Source organism: Oncorhynchus mykiss, chromosome 25 (genome assembly GCF_013265735.2).
Source record: "Oncorhynchus mykiss isolate Arlee chromosome 25, USDA_OmykA_1.1, whole genome shotgun sequence".
Lineage (NCBI taxonomy): Eukaryota > Metazoa > Chordata > Actinopteri > Salmoniformes > Salmonidae > Oncorhynchus > Oncorhynchus mykiss.
Genome location: NC_048589.1, coordinates 23,861,747 through 23,887,668, shown reverse-complemented (window position 1 = coordinate 23,887,668; position 25,922 = coordinate 23,861,747). Strand labels below are relative to the sequence as shown.

At 42.4% G+C, this 25,922-nt stretch overlaps 1 protein-coding gene across 16 annotated transcripts in view; it reads left to right on the top strand.

Moving 5' to 3' along the window:
* The window catches only part of LOC110505661 (transmembrane protein KIAA1109 homolog), a 91,920-nt gene that overhangs the window by 4,031 nt on the left and 61,967 nt on the right, over positions 1 to 25,922 (top strand). For all 16 annotated transcript variants that reach the window (XM_021585037.2, XM_036962777.1, XM_036962779.1 and 13 more), the window contains exons 2-15: positions 9,607 to 9,736; positions 10,125 to 10,241; positions 10,446 to 10,524; positions 10,626 to 10,690; positions 10,838 to 11,094; positions 11,213 to 11,406; positions 11,530 to 11,609; positions 11,726 to 11,873; positions 12,002 to 12,158; positions 12,323 to 12,401; positions 13,238 to 13,329; positions 13,644 to 13,761; positions 22,834 to 22,989; positions 23,115 to 23,212. In XM_021585037.2, the coding sequence (XP_021440712.1) occupies positions 9,640 to 9,736; positions 10,125 to 10,241; positions 10,446 to 10,524; positions 10,626 to 10,690; positions 10,838 to 11,094; positions 11,213 to 11,406; positions 11,530 to 11,609; positions 11,726 to 11,873; positions 12,002 to 12,158; positions 12,323 to 12,401; positions 13,238 to 13,329; positions 13,644 to 13,761; positions 22,834 to 22,989; positions 23,115 to 23,212 (1,737 nt within the window). In that variant the 5' untranslated portion in view covers positions 9,607 to 9,639. The remainder of the gene's footprint in view (positions 1 to 9,606; positions 9,737 to 10,124; positions 10,242 to 10,445; positions 10,525 to 10,625; positions 10,691 to 10,837; positions 11,095 to 11,212; positions 11,407 to 11,529; positions 11,610 to 11,725; positions 11,874 to 12,001; positions 12,159 to 12,322; positions 12,402 to 13,237; positions 13,330 to 13,643; positions 13,762 to 22,833; positions 22,990 to 23,114; positions 23,213 to 25,922) is intronic.

The window sequence follows — 25,922 nt, the reverse complement described above, 5'->3', positions numbered from 1 at the left end:
GGCTCTCTCCAATCTCTGATGCTGCTGATGGTCATTAGTAGCCTACTAAACTTGCTAACTACCTGGTACTCAGCACTCTATTGTCCCTCTAATCACTCTGACATCAATGCAAATGTAATCGAAAATCGAATTAAACACTTCATGAGAGCCCACGAGCTTATGTTGCACAACATTTCTATAGGCTATGCAATTGGTGAGAACAGAGTGATGGCCTCTACTAAAAAGAGGAGAATCAGCTTTCTATAGGCTAGGCCTACTATATTTATTTTTCAACTTTCCTAATATTAAGTAATTGCTTATATTTACAACAGGAGTATAGCCTACCTCGTCCTCTATTCGTTATTTAAGTGCATAGATGACGTATTTTTTCCTCCGATGCCCCTGTTTCGATACAGGTGCATGATAACGGTCCATTCTAAATCAAAACAAATTTCACACATATAAACTCAGGGAAAAAACTAATTTCACACATATAAACTCAGGGGAAAAAAGAAACACCCCTTTTTTAGGACCGTGTCTTTCAAAGATCATTCGTAAAAATCCAAATAACTTCACAGATCTTTATTGTAAAGGGTTTAAACACTATTTCTCATGCTTGTTCAATGAACCATTAATAATTAATGAACATGCACCTGTGGAACGGTCGTTAAGACACTAACAGCTTACAGAAGGTAGGCAATTAAGGTCAAAGTTATGAAAACTTAGGACACTAAAGAGGCCTTTCTACTGGCTCTGAAAAATACCAAAAGAAAGATGCCCAGGGTCCCTGCTCATCTGCGTGAATGTGCCTTATGCATGCTGCAAGGAGGCATGGGGACTGCAGACGTGGCCAGGGTAATAAATTGCAATGTTCATACTGTGAGACGCCTAAGACAGCGCTACAGGGAGACAGGACGGACAGCTGATCATCCTTGCAGTGGCAGACCATGTGTAACAGCACCTGCACAGGAACAGGATGGCAACAACAAATGCCCGAGTTACACCAGGAACGCACAATCCCTCCATCAGTGCTCAGACTGTCCACAATAGGCTGAGAGAGGCTGAACTGAGGGCTTGTAGGCCTGTTGTAAGGCAGGTCCTCACCAGACATCACCGGCAACAACATCGCCTATGGGCACAAACCTACCGTTGCTGGACCAGACAGGATTGGCAAAAAGTGCTCTTCACTGACGAATCGCGGTTTTGTCTCACCAGGGGTGATGGTCGGATTTGCGTTTATCGTCGAAGGAATGAGCGTTACACCGAGGCCTGTACTCTGGAGTGGGATCGAGGTGGAGGGTCCGTCATGATCTGGGGCGGTGTGTCACATCGGACTGAGCTTGTTGTCATTGCAGGCAATCTCAATGTTGTGCATTACAGGGAAGACGACCTCCTCCCTCATGTGGTACCCTTCCTGCATGCTCATCTTGACATGACCCTCCAGCATGACATTGCCACCAGCCATACTGCTCATTCTGTGCGTGATTTCCTGCAAGGCAGGAATGTCAGTGTTCTGCCATGGCCAGCGAGAGCCCAGATCTCAATCCCATTGAGCACGTCTGGGACCTGTTGGATCGGAGGGTGAGGGCTAGGGCCATTCCCCCCAGAAATGTCCGGGAACTTGCAGGTGCCTTGGTGGAAGAGTGGGGTAACATCTCACAGCAAGAACTGGCAAATCTGGTGCAGTCCGTGAGGAGGAGATGCACTGCAGTACTTAATGCAGCTGGTGGCCACACCAGATACTGACTGTTACTTTTGATTTTGACCCCACCTTTGTTCAGGGACACATTATTCCATTTCTGTTAGTCACATTTATTTATTTATTTTATTTCACCCTTATTTAAGGGTGAAATAAAATAAATAAATAAATGTGACTAACAGAAATGGAATAATGTGTCCCTGAACAAAGGTGGGGTCAAAATCAAAAGTAACAGTCGGTATCTGGTGTGGCCACCAGCTGCATTAACGCGGTCCTTCAAGGTAGGCTAGTTGAGAACAAGTTCTCATTTGTAACTGTGACCTGGCCAAGAAAAAGCAAAGCAGTTTGACACATACAACAACACAGAGTTACACATGGATTAAACAAACATACAATCAATAATACAGTAGAAAATCTATATACAGCATGTGCAAATGAGGTAGGATAAGAGAGGTAAGGCAATAAATAGGCCATGGTGGTGAAGTAATTACAATATAGCAATTAAAGTCTGGAATGGTAGATGTGCAGAATATGAATGTGCAAGTAGAGATACTAGGGTGCAAAGGAGCAAGATAAATATATACAGTATGGGGATGAGGTAGATTGGATGGGCTATTTACAGATGAGCTATGTACAGGTGCAGTGATCTGTGAGCTGCCCTGACAGCTGGTGATTAAAGCTAGTGAGGGACGTAAGAGTCCCCAGCTTCAGAGATTTTTGCAGTTCGTTCCAGTCATTGGCAGCAGAGAACTGGAAGGAGAGGCAGCCAAATGAAGAATTGGCTTTGGGGGTGACCAGTGAGATATACCTGCTGGAGCGCGTGCTACGGGTGGGTGCTGCTATGGTGACCAGTGAGCTGAGATAAGTTGGGGTTTTACCTAGCAGAGACTTTTAGATGACCTGGAGCCAGTGTGTTTGGAGACGAGTATGAAGCGAGGGCCAGCCAACGAGGGCATACAGGTTGCAGTGGTGGGTAGTATATGGGGCTTTGGTGACAAAATGGATGGCACTGTGATAGACTGCATCCAATTTGTTGAGTAGAGTGTTGGAGGCTATTTTGTAAATGACATTGCCGAAGTCAAGGATCGGTAGGATGGTCAGTTTTACGAGGGTATGTTGGCAGCATGAGTGAAGTATGTTTTGTTGCGAAGTAGGAAGCCGATTTTAGATTTAATTTTGGATTGGAGATGTTTAATGTGAGTCTGTAGTTGTCCACATATTCTAAGTCAGAACCGTCCAGAGTAGTGATGCTGGACGGGTGGGCAGGTGCGGGCAGTGATCGGTTGAAGAGCATGCATTTAGTTTTTACTAGCGTTTAAGAGCAGTTGGAGACCACAGAAGGAGAGTTGTATGGCATTGAAGCTCATTTGGAGGTTAGTTAACACAGCGTCCAAAGAAGGGCCAGAGGTATACAGAATGCTGTCGTCTGCATAGAGGTGGATCAGACAATCACCAGCAGTGAGAGCATCAGTAATACAGTGGGGCAAAAAAGTATTTAGTCAGCCACCAATTGTGCAAGTTCTCCCACTTAAAAAGATGAGAGGCCTGTAATTTTCATCATAGGTACACTTATACTATGACAGACAAAATGAGAAAAAATATCCAGAAAATCACATTGTAGGCTTTTTAATGAATTTATTTGCAAATTATGGTGGAAAATAAGTATTTGGTCAATAACAAAAGTTTATCTCAATACTTTGTTATATACCCTTTGTTGGCAATGACAGAGGTCAAACATTTTCTGTAAGTCTTCACAAGGTTTTCACACACTGTTGCTAGTATTTTGGCCCATTCCTCCATGCAGATCTCCTCTAGAGCAGTGATGCTTTGGGGCTATTGCAGGGCAACACGGACTTTCAACTCCCTCCAAAGATTTTCTATGGGGTTGAGATCTGAAGACTGGCTAGGCCACTCCAGGACCTTGAAATGCTTCTTACGAAGCCACTCCTTCGTTGCCCTGGCGGTGTGTTTTGGATCATTGTCATGCTGAAAGACCCAGCCACGTTTCATCTTCAATGCCCTTGCTGATGGAAGGAGGTTTTCACTCAAAATCTCATGGCCCCATTCATTCTTTCCTTTACACGGATCAGTCGTCCTAGTCCCTTTGGTTTCCACCCCCATGCTTCACAGTAGGTATGCAACTCAGAATTCTTTGTCCTCCAAACACGATGAGTTGAGTTTTTACCAAAAGGTTATATTTTGGTTTCATCTGACCATATGACATTCTCCCAATCTTCTTCTGGATCATCCAAATGCTCTCTAGCAAACTTCAGACGGGCCTGGACATGTACTGGCTTAAGCAGGGGGACGCGTCTGGCACTGCAGGATTTGAGTCCCTGGCGGCGTAGTGTGTTACTGATGGTAGGTAGGCTTTGTTACTTTGGTCCCAGCTCTCTGCTGTTCATTCACTAGGTCCCCCCGTGTGGTTCTGGGATTTTTGCTCACCGTTCTTGTGATCATTGTGACCCCACAGGTGAGATCTTGCGTGGAGCCCCAGATCGAGGGAGATTATCAGTGGTCTTGTATGTCTTCCATTTACTAATAATTGCTCCCACAGTTAATCTGTTCAAACCAAGCTGCTTTCCTATTGCATATTCAGTCTTCCCAGCCTGGTGCAGGTCTACAATTTTGTTTCTGGTGTAGTTGGTGAACCAAGCGAGGCAATCATTTGAGGAACCAAGGCTGTTGAGTTTGCCAATAATAATGTTGTGATTGACAGAGTCGAAAGCCTTAGCCAGGTCGATGAATATGGTTGCACTGTAATGTCTCTTATTGATGGAGGTTATATCGTTTAGGACCTTGAGCGTGGCTGAGTTGCACCCATGACCAGCTCTGAAACCAGATTGCATAGCGGAGAAGGTACGGTGAGATTCTAAATGGTCGGTAATCTGTTTGTTAACTAGGCTTTCAAAGACCTTAGAAAGGCAGGGTAGGATGGATAAAGGTCTGTAGCAGTTTGGGTTTAGAGTGTGTCATGACATTGCCCTCTTTGGGTATAGCAAGCCCCATCCCCCTCTCATTGCCTCCCCCTTGCCTCCTTCAACTAGGTTGCTGTGGTTCGAGAGAGGTCGTAAATTCCTGAGAAGACCCTGCCACATAGTATAAGAGGCAGAGTAAATTTTCATAAAGCACAAAGGAATTTCTCTCACCTCAGAATTTGAGGTACGAACAAATTTCATGTTTCGGAGAAAGTATAAAAGATCGGTGAAGAATCCAGCTGCGAACTGGTCCGTTTGTTACAACTTGGGGAAGCTCTTGGGAGACGGTGTGGCCACATTACCATAACGCTGTTTATATAATAGCCTCAGATATGAGGTTTACATCTAATTGTTGTATAAGATGAGTGAGTATGATACTGTTTGTAAAATTGTGTAATATGATTTTGGACTGTTTAATGAAGGAAAATACAATTCCCTTATGATTTGAACTAAATCAGAGGACCGCCCCTGAGCCCAGTTAGGGTCAGGCATCCTGGGACAGCCCCTTTTCTGCAATTCTGAATAAAACCCAACTTTGAGAAATTATCAGCAGACCATGTTTTTCTCCATTAGGAGAGGACAAAGGTTGTAGACCATTGCTGAATTTTTTAACCATACCACGTGGTTAAACTCTTAGACTATCGATACCGACAGAATAAGAACAAGTCTTTGATATGAATTACTAGTCTGCAGCTAGGAATTGAACGTGAAGAACGACAACCGCCGAAACATCCATTCTATAACGAAACGAATGAATGTCACTGAACTATCCATTATAACCACGACAGAGAGAGAGAGAGAGAGAGAGGGAGGGAGACAGACAATTCTACAAAAAAGGGGGGGGGGGGCAAATCAATTCATTAATGGTGTCCAGGGCACAGCTGGGGGCAGAGGGTGGTCTATAGCAACCTGCAACGGTGAGAGACTTGTTTCTGTTGTTGAATCTTGTTATGTTCATACAAATATTTACACATGTTAAGTTTGCTGAAAATAAACGCAGTTGACAGCGAGAGGACGTTTTCTTTTTTTGCTGAGTTTATTATTTAGTCTATGTAAAAATAAGATGAAATCAAGAATAGTCTGATGGGTGACAATGTTAGCTTGTGAGTTATGTATTGTTGCTTGTGAATGATCCCCAGAAAAATAAACAAATACTTTCTTTTAGCAAATTTTTCAAATCAAAGTCTCACACTTCATATGGCCTTGCCCATAGGCCTATATATTTTGATACGGTTTGTATCAACTAAAGTGGCCAAATAACTTCTTAAGCACATTAATCCGCTTTACAAGGGGTGTAGAGCCTAACTGGCATACATAAGCAGCGTGTGAGTTTGAAGTTTGGGGAAGATCATTTTCACCATAAAAATGCACCTTTTATAATATAAGCAATGCATGCATAATTGCATTTGCGGTCACTTTTGATGATGGTGTTTTCCTGGTAATGGAACATTTGCATATAGCCTACTATAACTTGTGCATTGCTGTGCTTGTAATGTGAAGAAATAAACTATTAGGCTATCAATATTTTAGGCTAAACGTTCTGATCTGTTGCGTCGGCCAAATTGCTTAAAAAAACATTTTTAGTGCTAGTGGTTGTATTAATTTGGGCTCTATCGCATCCCACAACTATCCTAGACTATGTTGGTAATATTTATTTCTCGCATAGAATGGAGTAGGTCAACCTTTGTACTATGGGGGATAGTAGAGTGACATGGGCTAATGTTTTGCTGTTTGTTAGGCCTACTCATCTTGTTGGCTGACGAAAAAGTAAATGTGGACAGTTCTTCCAATATCTTCAGTATGCACCTCAGAATTGGATAAGGATGCATGCATTTGCATTCCCGATGAGTCTGTCTTCACTTGTAGCCTGTGAGAAAGACCCAATCACGTTATTGAGTGTGCAGTGCTCAGGGTGAAGGGCACAACGGCCACTGGCCACTAAAGGCATGGATTTTTTTATAGTGCATTATGACCACACAAATGGGATGCCGCCATGAAACTTGAGGCATTATCAAGTGCTTGTCAAATTGTGAATGAGTGACTGATGAAGTGTGTACAGCCTGCGCAAAAAACAAATCATCATTAGTTGCATCATGCAGCCTTACAATGTATTAAAAATCAAAACATATAGCCCAATGTTTGTATCACAACTAAAGTTACATTACTAATGCTAAATCAAGCACATACCTGTTCAGTACCTGTTTCTTTGTGAACCGCTCAACACAGAATACCTGCATGTGCGCACTCCCTCAAATCGTTTGGAGAAAATATCCTTTATTTTATTCAGCTTTGTTCAATTGTATTCTTCATACCATAAAATGACGCCATGGAATTCTAAGCAAATCTTTTCTGCTAAATGAACTAGTGTAGCCCCTAGCCATTTGGCATAGCCAGCTCAGGGCCTCACATAAGGACAACTCGGAGTATGCTATTCTGTTCTTCTGAAATATAGACTACATTTTCTTCACATGTTCCTTTAGACCTGTCTAAAATAAATAATGCATTTATTGTGATGGTGTAGACTAAATTACATGGATTTATTAGACTTTAAAATGTAGATGTTCCAAAGGTCTGCATTAGTGGAAGCCAGGAGATTATGTGTTTATGTTAGTTAAGACCGTCAGTTATTTGCTTGACAATCACCGGCTGATGAAATTTCGTGATCGCCACAGCCCTATACCTACCCTGTATTCAAGAGTATGCTGTCTCAACTGATGGCGGGCATAAAACAAGCACCTCAGAATATGTCAAATAGGGTCAAATTTAGGCTTGGGCGATACCTTGGTATAAATGGTATATTTGAATATCGTTTTTTGAAAATCACCACCTCGTGGGGGTCTGTGTTTAACCCATAGTTAGTTATAAGCAGTGACTTAAGTATAACTATGAGAAATCTAAAATGTTTCAAATAAATTAAATCCAGCTCAGGGCTCCAGCTATGCATTTGGTTTGTTAACTTGCTAGCTAAGTGGCAATATGTCTAGATCAAACTTCTTGGTTACAGCATACATTCTAGCCTGAGTACCAGCTTCTTTAGCTAATATTGCACTCCTTGTCATTGCCAAAGAGACTGGCCTTTCTGCCATCTTCAAATATGAACATTCAATCATTAATTTGCTCGAGGAGGACAGAGGAGTTGATTCTGATTCGATAGCCCTCACAGCTATCCTCCATTCACAACAATTATCCAAATATTTGGAATCTATACTTTTTTTTTCCTCAACAGAACACGTTTGTAAGCAATTGCTAAGCAAACATTTTGTTTTTTTGTCCAGACAATACCAGTCTGTCAAAAGTTGTTCTCAAACTTTGGGCCTCCCGGGTGGCGCAGTGGTTAAGGGCGCTGTACTGCAGCGCCAGCTGTGCCATCAGAGTCCTGGGTTCGCGCCCAGGCTCTGTCGTAACCGGCCGCGACCGGGAGGTCCGTGGGGCGACGCACAATTGGCCTAGCGTCGCCCGGGTTAGGGAGGGCTTGGTCGGTAGGGGTGTCCTTGTCTCATCGCGCACCAGCGACTCCTGTGGCGGGCTGGGCGCAGTGTACGCTAGCCAAGGTGGCCAGGTGCACGGTGTTTCCTCCGGCGCATTGGTGCGGCTGGCTTCCGGGTTGGATGTGCGCTGTGTTAAAGAAGCAGCGGCTTGGTTGGTTGTGTATCGGAGGACGCATTACTTTCAACCTTCGTCTCTCCCGAGCCCGTACGGGAGTTGTAGCGATGAGACAAGATAGTAGCTACTACACAATTGGATACTACGAAATTGGGGAGAAAAAGGGGTAAAATTGTAAAAAAAAAAAAAAAAAAGGTTGTTCTCAAACTAAATACATATTGCAAATCCAACCACAAAACCTCTGCTTTGATTTTAAGCCTCACAATACAACAACTTGCCTAGCTAACAGCTAAATGTTTGTTTTTGACTTTGTTATAATTTCTAATTCTATTTTTCAGGCTGTATGTGTTGTCCTGGAAAATGTTTATGTAATTTCCAACAACCAATGAGCAACTCTGTCGTAAATCCAGCTGCATATTGAACGTTGAGATTGCCTAAAGGCCAGTGTTTGGCAATTACATGGAGTGGAATGTTAGCTAAGAAGACTGGTACACAGACTAGAGACATTCAATCCGCTCCTGGATCAAGATCCCTGTTGCCTAAATTATTTTGTGCGTCCAAGAAAACCATACATATTATTTTAGAAATAGCGCCCCTTGTGTGCATTTCCGGTAATACCATATAGTACAGAAATGGTATGACAATCGGGATACCACCCAACTCTAGTCAAACTACAACATAATGTGAAAATGAAAACATTTGGATTTTACCTTTTTTTTTTTTTTTTTTTTTTTTTTACAATTTAAATTAAAGGATAAAAGATTTTTAACAATAAAATAGTTTGACAACCCTGCTTGTAAGCTTTTAAATTATATCACACTCAACTGTATATCTTTTCCAGTGATGAAGACCTGGGATGTCTCATGGCAAGGTGGTGTATGCAAAATGGGTCACCTGAGCACCTCTATCTCCTAAAATGTTTTTGCATTGAAGTCCAAAAAGTCACTTTCTGACCATTTCTACCATAAGCAAATAAGTATGAAAGTTTAATTCAAATCAAAAGTGGTCCATTCAAAAAGTGATTGAAATCAAATGGAATGACCCTTTACTAACATGTCATGCAATTCTTTTAACAATGTTGGCAACTAGTTAGGCTTTTTCAATCCGTTACTCAGGGTCCCTCAGCTATTGCACACGTTTGTTCATTTTTGTAGCAGCACACCTAATTCAACCAAGCAAAGGCATTTGATGATTCATTGACTAGTAGAATCTGCGTTAGTGCTAGAAGAGAAATGTGTTATGTCTGGCGTTTTCCCAGAGTAATTGATTTTGAAACACTTGAGTTATTTGGCTTTCTGCTGGGATAATCAGTAAACTCATCTTATGATACCATTTGGTCTGTTTCAGTGCTGGTTGTCATACTGAGCCGCAGCTGTAGTCATGGATGCCAAAGCCAACGACAGCACCTTCCCTAGTTTTGGAGACTTAGATGATTTCCTCACCAAGCATGACTCCAATTTTGTGTGGCTACTTGTGGGTAAGTGTTGAGGAAATTTTCTAGACTAAGAGTGCGGGTGGAAAAATACCTGAGTTAGAGAGAGGGCTGGCTGCAGTGAATCACACCCATTTCTCAAATTAGAGTTGATGAATGGGGAGCACTTAACTCCAAGTATACAGGAGTGAAGCCTCATTTAACACTATCATAACAATATGAGACATAGTTTAAACCTTCTGAGTCAGTGGTAACCAGGGGTGTAATTCCATTCTTAATGGTAACCCGTCTTTCACTTGAGTCATGGCAGGACGTGGACCAGCTATTGTGTCACTTTTGTGACAACCTTAATGAAGTCGTTACGACAGTACCAAACATTTCCTCCCGAACTAAGGATGGTGGGACATCAGTGACGCTCTGTTTTCTCTTCCAGCCACCATTCTGTCCTGTGGATGGATCATCTACCTGACCTACTACAACTCCCGTAACATTGGCCTCATCTTAACCCTCATCATCAACAGACTCTACAAGAATGGCTACATTCACATTGGTGAGTGTAAATAATGTAATGAAACAAGCTTGCAGATGCGTGAATTATGAACCTTGCACGAGACTTGGCTACCAGGTGCCTTATTTATGGAATTCAGTGTGAAGAATCTAATGTTTGCGTGTCTGAAATTCAGTGTGACTCTGTGACCTACTTGCATCAGTTTTAGCATCACTGTCTGACTGTCTGTCCTCTCTCTCTCCACAGGCTCCTTCTCCTTCTCGGTGCTGTCGGGGAAGGTCATGTTCAGAGATGTGTACTTCATCAACGAAGACATGTCCATCAGGTGCTTACTTTTACAGTGTTATGTATTCTACTCTCTGTACAATACATGCTTATATTCTAATGCTATTTTTTATTCTACCTTCAATGTATTTTGTGTTACAGAATACAAGATGGTTTCCTTATATTCCGCTGGTGGAAAATGTATAACCCTAAGCAGAAACAGCACGGTCAGTGGATTGTTCAAGATACATTGTTTTGATATGGGAAACAAGTCCATAGGTGTAGGAGTGGTGGGAGGCCGCAATAACTCAAATGGCTTGTACTCTTCTTGACCATCATATCAATGTTACAGATCTTGTTCTTCTCTTCTCCAGACCCCAAAGCTGAGACCAGGCTCTACGTGACCGTAAATGGATTTGAGTTCCACGTTTACAACCGCACAGACCTCTACGCACGGCTACAGGAGACCTTCGGGTTGGACCCCACCCTCATACCTCCCAAAAAAGATGAGGAGAGAGGAAGAGAGGAACGAGAAAAGAGCCTGGATAGTGTTAACATCAAAGCAGAGACTCCTGACCCGTCGTCATCTTGGAGATCCCTCATCCCCGTCATCAAAGTCAACATCAGCACAGTAAGTTTCCCGTTAGCTTAGCTTCATCTGAGACATCACACACGCTAGTCAATAGTTAGGTTATCTGAAAGTGCACTTATGTTTAATTCTCATCATTGTATCGTGTGCATTTCTCCAGGGTCGCTTAGCATTTGGGAACCACCACCTCCCACAGACGATATGTGTGAATTTTGAGGATGCCTTCCTGACCTACGCCACCAAACCCCCCTCCAGCCACCTGGACCAATACATGCACATCGTCAAGGGCTCTCTGGAGAATGTCCGCGTCATGCTCGTACCCAGCCCACGCTACCTGGGCATGCAGAACGACGAGTAAGTTGACCTTTGACCCTAAACCCCATTACATAGGCCCGCTGAACGATAAGTGAGCTGACCATCGACCCTAAAACCTAGCCTCTTAATCCTAAAGAATACAACCTCTGTTGTCCTCCATAGGCCGCCCAGACTGATGGGAGAAGGATTTGTGGTCATGCAGTCTAATGACGTGGACATCTACTATTACCAGGATGAACCAGGTACGACCATATTGTGTAGAATTCTGGTCTGTTTGCCAGGATCGAAGAGTCCTGAATAGATTTTTTTATACATGTAAAGTCATTAGTAATTCATATTCTTGTGTGTGTATTGTCAGGCCTGGTCCCAGAGGAACAGGAGAGTGGGGATCCAGAGCTGTGTGGAGAGGGCACCAAACTGCAAGATCTGCCTCCCTGCTGGGGTCTGGACATAGTCTGTGGAAAAGGAACTGACTTCAACTATGGACCCTGGGCAGACAGGCAGAGGTACACACACAAACTAACTATACTACTACATAAAACATAATTGGCTGTTCACCAGACTCAACAGCATTCCCTCCTGTGTGCAGAGACCATAGGAATATAATTACTAATATTTATATTTCTGTATGCAGGGACTGCCTGTGGAAGTTCTTCCTCCCGGCAGACTACCAGTCCTTGGGTGTTACGGAGGTGGCTCAGCCTGGCACACCCAGACAGATCCTAGCCTTTGAGCTGCGCATGAACATCATTGCAGATGCCACAATAGACCTGCTCTTCACCAAAAACAGGGTACTAGGAGATCAGGCTTCTCACTCTCTCTCCTCTCTCATTTTTTTAAAAAGCTCTTTGTATTAGATAATGCCGGATCTAAATAGCTCTAAACTATTATAATCCATTCCACAATGGGATCATGTGTTTCTCACATTATGCGCTCTGGATTTTTTTGCTCTTAGGAAACCAATGCTGTCCACGTGAATGTCGGAGCAGGCTCTTATCTGGAAGTGAATATCCCCATGACTGTGGGGGAGTCTGGTGAGTGGGACACTGAGAGAAACAACAGGTTAGAAGAAAGTGTGTGTCTTTAGTAGGGGTGTGCCGACCTGACCATATTCGTAATCGTATCCATAATTAACAGTTGATATTAGGATCGGATGATATTCGTGATCTGAAAGCACGGAAGTGTTTAAATATGCCTAGATAGATGTAGTCAAAATACCAATCTCCCTGCAAAATAAACTGCAGATTAGGAGCAGTGTGTGTGTCTGACCTTAACTTGCAGAAGGCAGTTTGCTGTCACTCAGTCATCTTTTCTCCCTACCCTCTGCCTCCTTGTTAGATACTATGCTGCACATTGATAGCTTGAGCAAATGTCCTACCCATAGGAGGCTAACAGAAGGCAGCATCAATAAATTATCAAACCGAAACATGCAAGTAGAAGTGGTCGGGTGAAATACAGCTTCGCTCTATTCAATCAGAGCAGCAGGGTCAACGTAGAGCCCGCCCTTCTCTTTACAGACTAGCCAGTTTAGCTAAACTAGCCAGTTTAGTTATTTAGACCACCTAGCACCTTGTATTTGATTGAAAGATGCGCGCTGGCACCCGAAAATGACTTACTTTCCGATCACGGATAATAACAAAAAATACTTGGATCATAATCGTATCAGGACAATTGCCCATATCCGTTACAATTCTTGTTTTATCCGACTACTCGGCACACCAATAGTCATTAGGTCTATGGTTACAGCGTAAGACAGAGGAGGGATGCCGTGAAAGCATGCATTAATCCTGACTCATTAATCAATATTACCATCAATAAAGTTCAAACTTGGACTGTCTGTGAGCATTCGTTCTCTTCTCTCTCTCCCCAGGCTACTCTCCCACAATCAAAGGTCAGCTGCTCCATGTTGACACCACCACCAGCATGCAGTACAGGACCCTACTGGAGGCTGAGATGCTGGCTGTAAGTACTGTACAATAGGAATCTGTAGGGGTCCTATTCTACCACAAGCCATAGCCTGAATTTCCAATACAAGTTTTGTACTGCAACAGAGTGATTTTGGGGATTCAAATTCATACCATGTATCATTTCACTATTTGATTTAGAATTTTAGGACCCCTTTGGGTATAAAAAATTCTATACAAAAATGTGGCCTTTACTACTATAGCCCATAGAAACACATTTAATAACACATTCATAAATGTCAAAAAAGACAGTAAAAAAATTAATCAGACACAGCCCATCCAAAAAACTATTACCTTTACATGTCCCCTCAGTTCCATGTGATTGCCAGCTATCCCTGTGTATGGAACATGCCCCAGTCCTGGAACTGTGAGATAGAGGTGTACAAGGCCACCTATCACTTCATTTACGCCCAGAAGAACTTCTTCACGGGTAAGACCACCCTTTCCTCTCAGTCTATAGACACATGTATTCTACACATAGTCGTGGCCAAAAGTTTTGAGAATGACACAAATATTAATTTTCACAATGTCTGCTGCCTCAGTTTGTATGATGGCAATTTGCATATACTCCAGAATGTTATGAAGAGTGATCAGATGAATTGCAATTAATTGCAAAGTCCCTCTTTGCCATGCAAATGAACTGAATCCCCCAAAAAACATTTCCACTGCATTTCAGCCCTGCCATAAAAGGACCAGCTGACGACATGTCAGTGATTCTCTCGTTAACACTGGTGTGAGTGTTGACGAGGACAAGGCTGGAGATCACTCTGTCATGCTGATTGAGTTTGAATAACAGTCTGGAAGATTCAAAAGAAGGGTGGTGCTTGGAATCATTGTTCTTTCTCTGTCAACCATGGTTGCCTGCAAGGAAACACGTGCAGTCATCATTGCTTTGCATAAAAAGGGCTTTACAGGCAAGGATATTGCTGCCAGTAAGATTGTACGTAAATCAACCATTTATCGGATCATCAAGAACTTCAAGGAGAGCGGTTCAATTGTTGTGAAGAAGGCTACAGGGCACCAAAGAAAGTCCAGGAAGCGCCAGGACCGTCTCCTAAAGTTGATTCAGCTGCGGGATCGGGGCACCACCAGTACAGAGCTTGCTCAAGAATGGCAGCAGGCAGGTGTGAGTGCATCTGTACGCACAGTGAGGCGAAGACTTTTGGAGGATGGCCTGGTGTCATGAAGGGCAGCAAAGAAGCCATTTTTCTCTAGGAAAAATATCAGGGACAGACTGATATTCTGCAAAAGGTACAGGGATTGGACTGCTGAGGACTGGGGTAAAGTAATTTATTTTTCTCTTTGATGAATCCCATTTCCGATTGTTTGGGGCATCCGGAAAAAAACCTGTCCGGAGAAGACAAGGTGAGAGCTACCATCAGTCCTGTGTCATGCCAACAGTAAAGCATCCTGAGACCATTCATGTGTGGGGTTGCTTCTCAGTGGGCTCACTCACAATTTTGCCTAAGAACACAGCCATGAATGAAGAATGGTACCAACACATCCTCTGAGAGCAACTTCTCCCAAACATCCAGGAACAGTTTGGTGACGCACAATGCCTTTTCCAGCATGATGGAGCACCTTGCCATAATGCAAAAGTGATAACTAAGTGTCTCAGGGAACAAAACATCAATATTTTGGGTCCATGGCCAGGAAGCTCACCAGACCTTAATCCCATTGAGAACTTGTGGTCAATCCTCAAGAGGCGGGTGGACAAACAAAAACACACAAATTCTGACAAACTCCAAGCATTGATTATGCAAGAATGGGCCGCCATCAGTCAGGATGTGGCCCAGAAGTTAATTGACAGCATGCCAGGACGGATTACAGAGGTCTTGAAAAAGAAGGATGCAAACAACAATGCAAATATTGACTCTTTGCATCAACTTCATGTAATTGTCAATAAAAGCCTTTGACACTTATGAAATGCTTGTAATTATACTTCAGTATTCCATAGTACCATCTGACAAAAATATCTAAAGACACTGAAGCAGCAAACTTTGAAAGCTATTATTTGTGTCATTCTCAACTTTTGGCCACGACTGAACAGTACCATTCAAAAGTTTGGACACACCTACTAATTCCAGGTTTTTTCATTATTTGTACTATTTTTTACATTGTAGAATAATAGTGAAGACATCAAAACTATGAAATAACACATATGGAATCATATAGTAACAAAACAATGTTAAACAAATCTAAATATATTTTAGAATTTAGAACTGAAACATCACATTTACATAAGTATTCAGACCCTTTACTCAGTACTTTCTTGAAGCACCTTGGCAGCGATAACAGCCTCGAGTCTTCTTGGGTATGACGCTGAAAGCTTGGCACACCTGTAGTTGGGGAGTTTCTCCCATTGTTCTCTGCATATCCTGTCAAGCTGTGTCAGGTTGGATAGGGATCGTCGCGGCACAGCTATTTTCAGGTCTCTCCAGAGATGTTCGATTGGGTTCAAGTCCGGGCTCTGGCTGGGCCACACAAGGACATTCTGAGACTTGTTCTAAAGCCAGCCCTTTGTTGTCTTGGCTGTGTGCTTAGGGTTGTTGTCCTGTGAACCGTTGTCTGAGGTCCTGCTTCGAGGGTGGCTGTTGTCGATGTGTTCCTGGTTCGAGCCCAGGTAGGGGCGAGGAGAGGGATGGACGCTATACTGTTACACTGGCAATACTAAAGTGCCTTTAAGAACATCCAATAGTCAAAGGTATATGAAATATAAATCGTATAAAGAGAAATTGTCCTATAATATCTACAACTTAAAACTTTTTACCTGGGAATATTGAAGACTCCTGTTAAAAAAGGAACCCCAGCTTTCATATGTTCTCATGTTCTGAGCAAGGAACTTAGACGTTTTTTTACATGGCACGCTTTTTTACATGGCACATATTACACTTTTACTTTCTTCTCCAACACTTTGTTTTTGCATTATTTAAACCAAATTGAACATGTTTCATTTTATTTGAGGCTAAATTGATTTTATTGATGTATTATATTAAGTTAAAATAAGTGTTCATTCAGTATTGTTGTAATTGTCATTATTACAAATACTTTTTTATTTTTTATAAATCGGCCGATTTAATCGGTATCGGCTTTTTTGATCCTCCAATAATCGGTATCGGCGTTGAAAAATCATAATCGGTCGACCTCTACTTCAGATGGCTTTTAGCACCTGAAGGTTATGTGCATTTTACTGAGAAGTGGCTTCTGTCTGGCCACTACCATAAAGGCCTGATTGGTGGAGGGCTGCAAAGATAGTTGTCCTTCTGGAAGGTTCTCCCATCTCTAAAGAGGAACTCTAGAGCTTTGTCAGTGACCATCGGGTTCTTGGTCACCTCCCTGACCAAGGACCTTCTCCCCCGATTGCTCAGTTTGGCCGGGCGGTCAGCTCTAGGCAGAGTCTTGATGGTTCCAAACTTCTTCCATTTAACCTTTCTGATCTCCCCATCCCGGATCCGGGATCGTGAATACAGACTCAAGCTCATTACCATAACGCAACGTTAACTATTCATGAAAATCGCAAATGAAATGAAATAAATATGCTAGCTCTCAAGCTTAGCCTTTTGTTAACAACACTGTCATCTCAGATTTTCAAAATATGCTTCTCAACCATTGCAAAACAAGCATTTGTGTAACAGTATTGATGGCTAACGTAGCATTTAGCGTAGCATTTAGCATTAGCATTCAGCTGGCAACATTTACACAAAAAAACAGAAAAGCATTCAAATAAAATCATTTACCTTTGAAGAACTTCAGATGTTTTCAATGAGGAGACTCTCAGATAGCAAATGTTCAGTTTTTCCTGAAAGATTATTTGTTTAGGACAAATCGCTCCGTTTTCTGCGTCACGTTTAGCTATCCAGGATTGTGTAAATCTATCAGCAAGCTCATTAGCATAACACAACGTTAACTATTCATGAAAATCGCAAATGAAATGAAATAAATATGCTATCTCTCAAGCTTAGCCTTTTGTAAACAACACTGTCATCTCAGATTTTCAAAATATGCTTCTCAACCATTGGAAAACAATCATTTGTGTAAAAGTAGCTAGCTAGCGTAGCATTAGCGTTAGCATCCAGCACGCAACATTTCAACAAAAACATAAAAGCCTTCAAATAAAATCATTTACCTTTGAAGAACTTCAGATGTTTTCAATGAGGAGACTCTCAGTTAGATAGCAGATGCTCAGTTTTTCCAAAAAGATTATTTGTGTATTAGAAATAGCTCCGTTTTGTACATCACGAAAATTCAGTCCTCAAAACGCGAACTTTTTTCCAAATTAACTCCATAATATCGACTGAAAACATGGCAAACGTTGTTTAGAATCAATCCTCATGGTGTTTTTCACATATCTCTTCGATGATATATCGTTCGTGGAAGTGTGCTTTCTCTCCTGAATCCCAGGAGAAAATGCCCGCACCTGAAGATTACGCACAAATTTAGACAAAGGACACCGGGCGGACCCCTGGAAAATGTAGTCTCTTATGGCCAATCTTCCAATGATATGCCTACAAATACGTCACAATGCTGCCGACATCTTGGGGAAACGGCAGAAGGTCTAAGCTTATTCCTGTCGCATTCACAGCCATATAAGGAGACATTAGAAAACAGAGCTTCAGAAATTCTGCTCATTTCCTGTTTGACGTATAATCTTGGTTTCGCCTGTAGAATGAGTTCTGGGGCACTTACAGACAAAATATTTGCAGATTCTGAAACTTCAGAGTGTTTTCTTTCCAAAACTGTCAAGAATATGCATAGTCGAGCATCTTTTCGTGACAAAATATCGCGCTTAAAACGGGAACGTTTTTTATCCAAAAATGAAATAGCGCCCCTAGAGATGCAACTGATTAAGAATGATGGAGGCCACAGTGTTTTTGGGGACCTTCAATGTGGCAGGATTGTTTTAGTAACCTTCCTCAGATCTGTGCCTCGACACAATCCTGTCTTGGAGCTCAACGGACAATTTCTTCGACCTTATTGCGTGGTTTTTGCTCTGACATGCACTGCCAAATCTGGGACCTTATAGACAGGTGTGTGCCTTTCCGAATCATGTCCAATCAATTGCATTTATCACATGTGGACTCCCAAGTTGTGGAAACATCTTAAGGATGATCAATGAAAACAGGATGCACCTGAGCTCAATTTCGAGTCTCATAGCAAAGGGTCTAAATACTTATGTAAATAAGGTATTTCTTTTTTTCCCCTTAATTTTCTAGAACTTCTAAACCTGTTTTCACGTTGTCATTATGGGGTATTGTGTGTAGATTGAGGATTTTTTATTTATTTAATACATTTTAGAATAAGGCTGTAACGTAACAAAATGTGGAAAAAGGCATTCTGAATACTTTCTGAATGCACTGTACAGATCTGCCCTTAAAGGAATAATCCATTCAAAACCACCAATTCCTTGTGATTTACATTGTTAAATAACACAACTGAGAACAATATACAGTGGGGCAAAAAAGTATTTAGTCAGCCACCAATTGTGCAAGTTCTCCTACTTAAAAATGAATTTTCATCATAGGTACACTTCAACTATGACAGACAAAATGAGAGAGAAAAAATCCAGAAAATCACATTGTAGGATTTTCAATAAATTTATTTGCAAATTATGGTGGAAAATAAGTATTTGGTCAATAACAAAAGTTTATCTCAATACTTTGTTATATACCCTTTGTTGGCAATGACAGTGGTCAAACGTTTTCTGTAAGTCTTCACAAGGTTTTCACACACTGTTGCTGGTATTTTGGCCCATTCCTCCATGCATATCTCCTCTAGAGCAGTGATGCTTTGGGGCTGTTGCTGGGCAACATGGACTTTCAACTCCCTCCAAAGATTTTCTATGGGGTTGAGATCTGGAGACTGGCTAGGCCACTCCAGGACCTTGAAATGCTTCTTACGAAGCCACTCCTTCGTTGCCTGGGCGGTGTGTTTGGGATCATTGTCATGCTGAAAGACCCAGCCAGGTTTCATCTTCAATGCCCTTGCTGATGGAAGGAGGTTTTCACTCAAAATGTCACGATACATGGCCCCATTCATTCTTTCCTTTACACGGATCAGTCGTCCTAGTCCCTTTGCAGAAAAAAAGCCCCAAAGCATGATGTTTCCACCCCCATGCTTCACAGTAGGTATGGTGTTCTTTGGATGCAACTCAGCATTCTTTGTCCTCCAAACACGACGAGTAAAGTTTTTACCAAAAAGTTATATTTTGGTTTCATCTGACCATATGACATTCTCCCAATCTTCTTCTGGATCATCCAAATGCTCTCTAGCAAACTTCAGACGGGCCTGGACATGTACTGGCTTAAGCAGGGGGACACGTCTGGCACTGCAGGATTTGAGTCCCTGGCGGCGTATTGTGTTACTGATGGTAGGCTTTGTTACTTTGGTCCCAGCTCTCTGCAGGTCATTCACTAGGTGGTTCTGTGTGGTTCTGGGATTTTTGCTCACCGTTCTTGTGATCATTTTGACCCCCCGGGGTGAGATCTTGCGTGGAGCCCCAGATCCAGGGAGATTATCAGTGGTCTTCTATGTCTTCCATTTCCTAATAATTGCTCCCACAGTTGATTTCTTCAAACCAAGCTGCTTACCTATTGTAGATTCAGTCTTCCCAGCCCGGTGCAGGTCTATAATTTTGTTTCTGGTGTCCTTTGACAGCTCTTTGGTCTTGGCTATAGTGGAGTTTGGAGTGTGGCTGTTTGAGGTTGTGGACAGGTGTCTTTTATACTGATAACAAGTTCAAACAGGTAACATTAATAGAGGTAACGAGTGGAGGACAGAGGAGCCTCCTCTTCAGTCTACCCCCTACCTTTTCGAACATTCTGTTAAAAATCGCGCAACATTTCAGCGTCCTGCTACTCATGCCAGGAATATAGTATATGCATATGATTAGTATGTGTGGATAGAAAACACTCTGAAGTTTCTAAAACTGGTTAAATAATGTCTGTGACTATAACAGAACGTGAACAGCAAGCGAAATCCCAAGAAAAACCTGGTCACAAAAACCACAGAAAAGTATTCATCCGCCAGTCTCTGAATTGTTTATTGCAAGCAAAAATATATAGCAGGGAGCTTGCAGTTCCTACAACTTCCACACGATGTCGCCAAAAGCTTCATTTTCATTGACAAAAATCCTTTGTGTGATGACGAATAGATCCTTCATTTCGTCCAGCATACAGCAATCGATTTTGGAAGAGAGACAAAGGACATCGTTTTCTTGAGTAGCTGCTATTGAATACAGATCGCCCAGTGATCAATTTGATCGCTTATTAACGTTTACAAATACCTAAAGTTGGGTTACAAAAGTAGGTTGAAGTGTTTTGTCAAAGAATATAGGCAACTTATATAATTTTTAAAAATGACGTTGCATGTTGGAAGGGAGTTTTTTTCCTGAACCAGACAGGCTATACAAATGGATATTTTGGGCATACATGGACGGATTTAATCGGGAAAAATACCCAATTGTGATGTTTATGGAACATATAGGAGTGCCAACAAAGAATATCATCAAAGGTAATGAATGTTTTATATTTTATTGCTGCGTTTTGTGTAGCTAATTCTTTTGTTTACGTCCCCTTCAGGTATATTGGGGTGTTGCATGCTATCAGATAATAGCTTCTCATGCTTTCGCCGAAAAGCATTTTAAAAATCTGATTTGTTCGCTAGATTCACAACGAGTGTAGCTTTAATTCAATACCCTGCATGTGTGTTTTAATGAACGTTTGAGTTTTAACGAGTACATTTAGCATTTAGCGTAGCGCATTTGCATTTCCAGGTGTCTAGATGAGACATCTGCGTCTCAGGTAGGAAGGAGCAAGAAGTTTTAAAGAAGAAGTTACAGGTCTGTGAGAGCCAGAAATCTTGCTTGTTTGTAGGTGACCAAATTCTTATTTTCCACCATAATTTGCAAATAATTCATTAAAAATCCTATAATGTGATTTTCTGGATTTTTTTTCTCATTTTGTCTGTCATAGTTGAAGTGTACCTATGATGAAAATTACAGGCCTCATCTTTTTAAGTGGGAGAACTTGCACAATTGGTGGCTGACTAAATACTTTTTTGCCCCACTGTATGTTGTGAAAATGTTTTCCATTTCATGGTTATAATAAGTTAGGGAGCAAAGTAAATATTTTGTAAATCTGCAGAGTCGATGACAAAAAACCTCAATGCAAATTCTCTCTCTAGAAAGGCTGGCTGGCTAACTAGGTAGGAAGGTAGCTAGCTAGAAAGCGTAGCTACACACAATAATACCAGTCAATATCAGCATGTGAAATAGTTGTAAAATCCCTGAAGCAAACTGCACTATCAATTTAGGAGTTACAATCTCACCATGTTCAACCTGGTAGAGATTGCGTTTCTAGCTCAAAGCTGTGTGTCAGGTTGCTCTGGCAACTTGCAAGGGCCCTGCGTGCATGGAGACGGAGGAGAAAAAACGTTTTGCGCCATGGTATTTGGTATTTGAAGGAAGAAAGGAGTGGAGTTACACTGAGTGGAGTTACAAACAGACTATACAGCTACAAGTAGTGAGTGGAGTTACAAACAGACTATACAGCTACAAGTAGTGAGTGGCGTTACAAATGGACTATACAGCTACAAGTAGTGAGTGGAGTTACAAACAGACTATACAGCTACAAGTAGTGAGTGGCTTTACAAACAGACTATACAGCTACAAGTAGTGAGTGGCGTTACAAATGGACTATACAGCTACAAGTAGTGAGTGGCGTTACAAATGGACTATACAGCTACAAGTAGTGAGTGGCTTTACAAACAGACTATACAGCTACAAGTATTGAGTTGAGTTACAAATGGACTATACAAATTAAGTTAAATGTCAGACCTGTGATTAAATATTTTACACACACAGCTATGTGTAGGATTCTTGGACACTGGGTCCCCACATTTCCCACTCTCCCACATAGGCTACCCGGGTTGTCCGGGTAGCCTGAAGCCATATGGCTCTTTTTGCAGGCTCTATTTACCTACTTAGGAACATTACAAACTGTAGATAGAGATTTTTGACCTGGTTACATGTACATTGAACAACACAGCAGCTTATCAGGGCTCCCGAGTGGCGCAGCGGTCTAAGGAACTGCATCTCACTGCAAGAGGCGTCACTACAGTCCTTGGTTCAAATCCAGACTGTATCACATCCGGCCGTGAATGGGTGTTCCATAGGGTGGTGCACAATTGGCCCAGCGTTGTCAGGGTTTGGCTGGGGTAGGCCGTCATTGTAAATAAGAATTTGTTCTTAACTGACTTGCCTAGTTAAATTAAATAAAAATATGCAAGTTCTGTTATTTCTGTATAACAAAAAATCTACAGCCAAGTTGGCTTTTTTTAATAATAGGGTTCAATGGGATAGAATGTTTGTCTTCCCCAATTTGTGAGCGTGGTTGAGGAATTCCTTATTGCTTAAATATATAGAATCAGTATGCCCATACCATCATTTCTATGGTGGGTTATCCCTTTAACGTCATGTATTTGGTTTGTTTCTGTCCATGTCCAGACCTGATCGGGGACTGGGCCAGCGACAGCGCCCCAGATATCTACTCATTTGTCCCTTACGCCTGGAAGTTCAAGGTCCTCTTCCATCAGTTTGAGATGATCTGGGCTGCCAACCAGCACAACTGGATCGACTGCTCCACCAAGCAACAGGAGAATGGTGAGAGAGCTGTTGGAATTCAATGATGAACAAACTCAATAATTCGCAAGGAGTAAACAAAATAGTTCATTTAGTGAACGTTTACACTTTGGCTGCACTTTTGATATTATCCCTTTGTCTTTCAGTGTACCTGGCTGCTTGTGGGGAGACTCTGATCATTGATTTCACATTGCCTTTTAATGAGTATGTCCCTACCACCTGTAATACAAAGTTCTGTCTGAGGGTGAGTAGTTAATAGCAGATGGGATTTTTCATGATTTCCTGATCATGTGAAGTATGGAATACCCTTACAGCAGGGGTTCTCAAACTTTTTGGCTCATCAAATGTTATTGGTCACATGGTTAGCTGATGTTAATGCGAGTGTAGCGAAATGCTTATAATCCATAAAAAAACAAAATACTGCATAGTTTCCTAATAACGCGAAGCGAGGCGACCATCTCTGTTGGCGCCATATCAGTCACTCCTGGGACCCCTTTTGTGATAGCAAATATATAATGGACCCCCTCATAATCAGAAAACAAAACGAGTGAGATAAAATTACAAGGAGTTTGGCTATGACTTCGGCAGTGCATGTCCGGACAAACCAAGTCTTGGGGCCCTGGGAATTATTTTAAAGGCCTGCCTCTTAGCATTGGACAGAACGTTTTTCAGTTTTCAATCAAATGTCCTGCAATCTACAGATTTATGTGGCAGCTTTAAAGCCAATATTCTGCAATTCTACACATTTGTCCATACGGCAAAGAACTCAGCAGTTTTAAAGCTTAAATTATAGTGCATTTTAAAGCTTAAATTACAGCAGGTATACAAGAAGTATTGAGTTGAAAAATGTATAATTGATGGAGTATAGGACTACTGTGGATACCAATGTCCCTGTGAGCCTCCCAGACTCATGTTGAACAGGGTTAACAACAGAGATTGCGGACCCCCTGCAGTACCTCTGCGGACCCCACTTTGAGAACCCCTGCCTTAAGGCTTCCGCATGCTCCCAGCCGAAACCGTTCGGAAGAGTTTGTGCATATATTATGACAACTTTTTGTAATGTTTTAGTTTGTTTTGGACTTTGATAAGTTTAGTTTTTTTTCAGCCAAAGTTCGGGAGCTGAAGTCTACGCCCATTCATCTGTGATTGGTGTACTGTAGGGATTCTTCAATTAAGTATTTTGTCATTCAATGAAAGACAACTTGTTTTCCTGCAGTTTTTTTAATGAGAAATACTGCAACAAACTTCTTAGACGTACAATTTGTATAAAAAAAAAACGTACGGGTTCGGGAGAGGCGGCGGTCGAGAGCTATGCGTCCACTGAAACACAACCCAACCAAGCCGCACTGCTTCTTGACACAATGCCTACTTAACCCGGAAGCCAGCTGCACCAATGTGTCGGAGGAAACCCCGTACACCTGGCGACTGTGTCAACATGCACTGCGCCCGGCCCGCCACAGGAGGCGCTAGTGCATGATGGGACAAGGACATCCCTGCCGGCCAAACCCTTCCCTAACCCGGACGGCGCTGGGCAAATTGTGCGCCGCCACATGGGCCTCCCGGTCGACTGCGACAGAGCCTGGACTCGAACCCAGTGCCTTAGACCACTGCACCACTCGGGAGGCCAAATGACCGATTTCTTGAGTTATCTTTGATTAATTCGGACTATTTTGAGTAAGTCTATAATGGCTACGGCATCTCCTGACTAACTTGCCCTCCAAATACACCTCTGCTGTTTTCAATCAGGATCTCAGTGATCACTGCCTGCATCCGTTATGTGTCCGCGGTCAAACGACCACCCCTCATCACTGTCAAATGCTCCCTAAAACACTTCTGCGAGCAGGCCTTTCTAATCGACCTGGCCCGGATATCCTGGAAGGATATTGACCTCATCCCGTCAGTAGAGGATGCCTGGTTGTTCTTTTTAAAAGTAATTTCCTCACCATCTTGAATAAGCATGCCCCGTTCAAAAAATGTAGAACTAAGAACAGATATAGCCCTTGGTTCACTCCAGACCTGACTGCCCTCGACCAGCACAAAAACATCCTGTGGCGTACTGCACTAGCATCGAATAGTCCCCAAGATATGCAACTTTTCAGGGAAGTCTGGAACAAATACACAGTCAGTTAGGAAAGCAAAGGCTGGCTTTTCAAACAGAAATGTGCATCCTGTAGCTTTAACTCCATAAAGTTCTGGGACACTGTAAAGTCCATGGAGAATAAGAGCACCTCCTCCCAGCTGCCCACTGCACTGAGGCTAGGAAACACTGTCACTACCGATAAATCCACAATAATTGAGAATTTCAATAAGCATTTCATCTCAGCTGGTCATGCTTTCCTCCTGGCTACCCCAACCCTGGCCAACAGCTCCGCACCCCCTGCAGCTACTTGCCCAAGGATCCCCAGCTTCTCCTTCACCCAAATCCAGATAGCAGATGTTCTGAAATAGCTGCAAAACCTGGACCCGTACAAATCAGCTGGGCTAGACAATCTGGACCCTCTTTCTAAAATTATCCGCCACTCTAGACTCTTGACCCAAACTGTTACAGACCTATATCCATCCTGCCCTGCCTTTCTAAAGTCTTCGAAAGCCAAGTTAACAAACCGATAAATGACCATTTCGAATCCCACCGTACCTTCTCCGCTATGCAATCTGGTTTCAGAGCTGGTCATGGGTGCACCTCAGCCACTCTCAAGGTCCTAAACGATATCATATCCGCCATTGATAAAATACATTACTGTGCAGCCGCCTTCATCAACCTGGCCAAGGCTTTCGACTCTGTCAATCACCGTATTCTTATCGGCAGACTCAACAGCCTTGGTTTCTCTAATGACTGCCTCGTCTGGTTCACCAACTACTTCTCAGACAGAGTTCAGTGTGTCAAATCGGAGGGCCTGTTGTGCGGACCTCAGGCAGTCTCTATGGTGGTGCCACAGGGTTCAATTCTCGGGCCG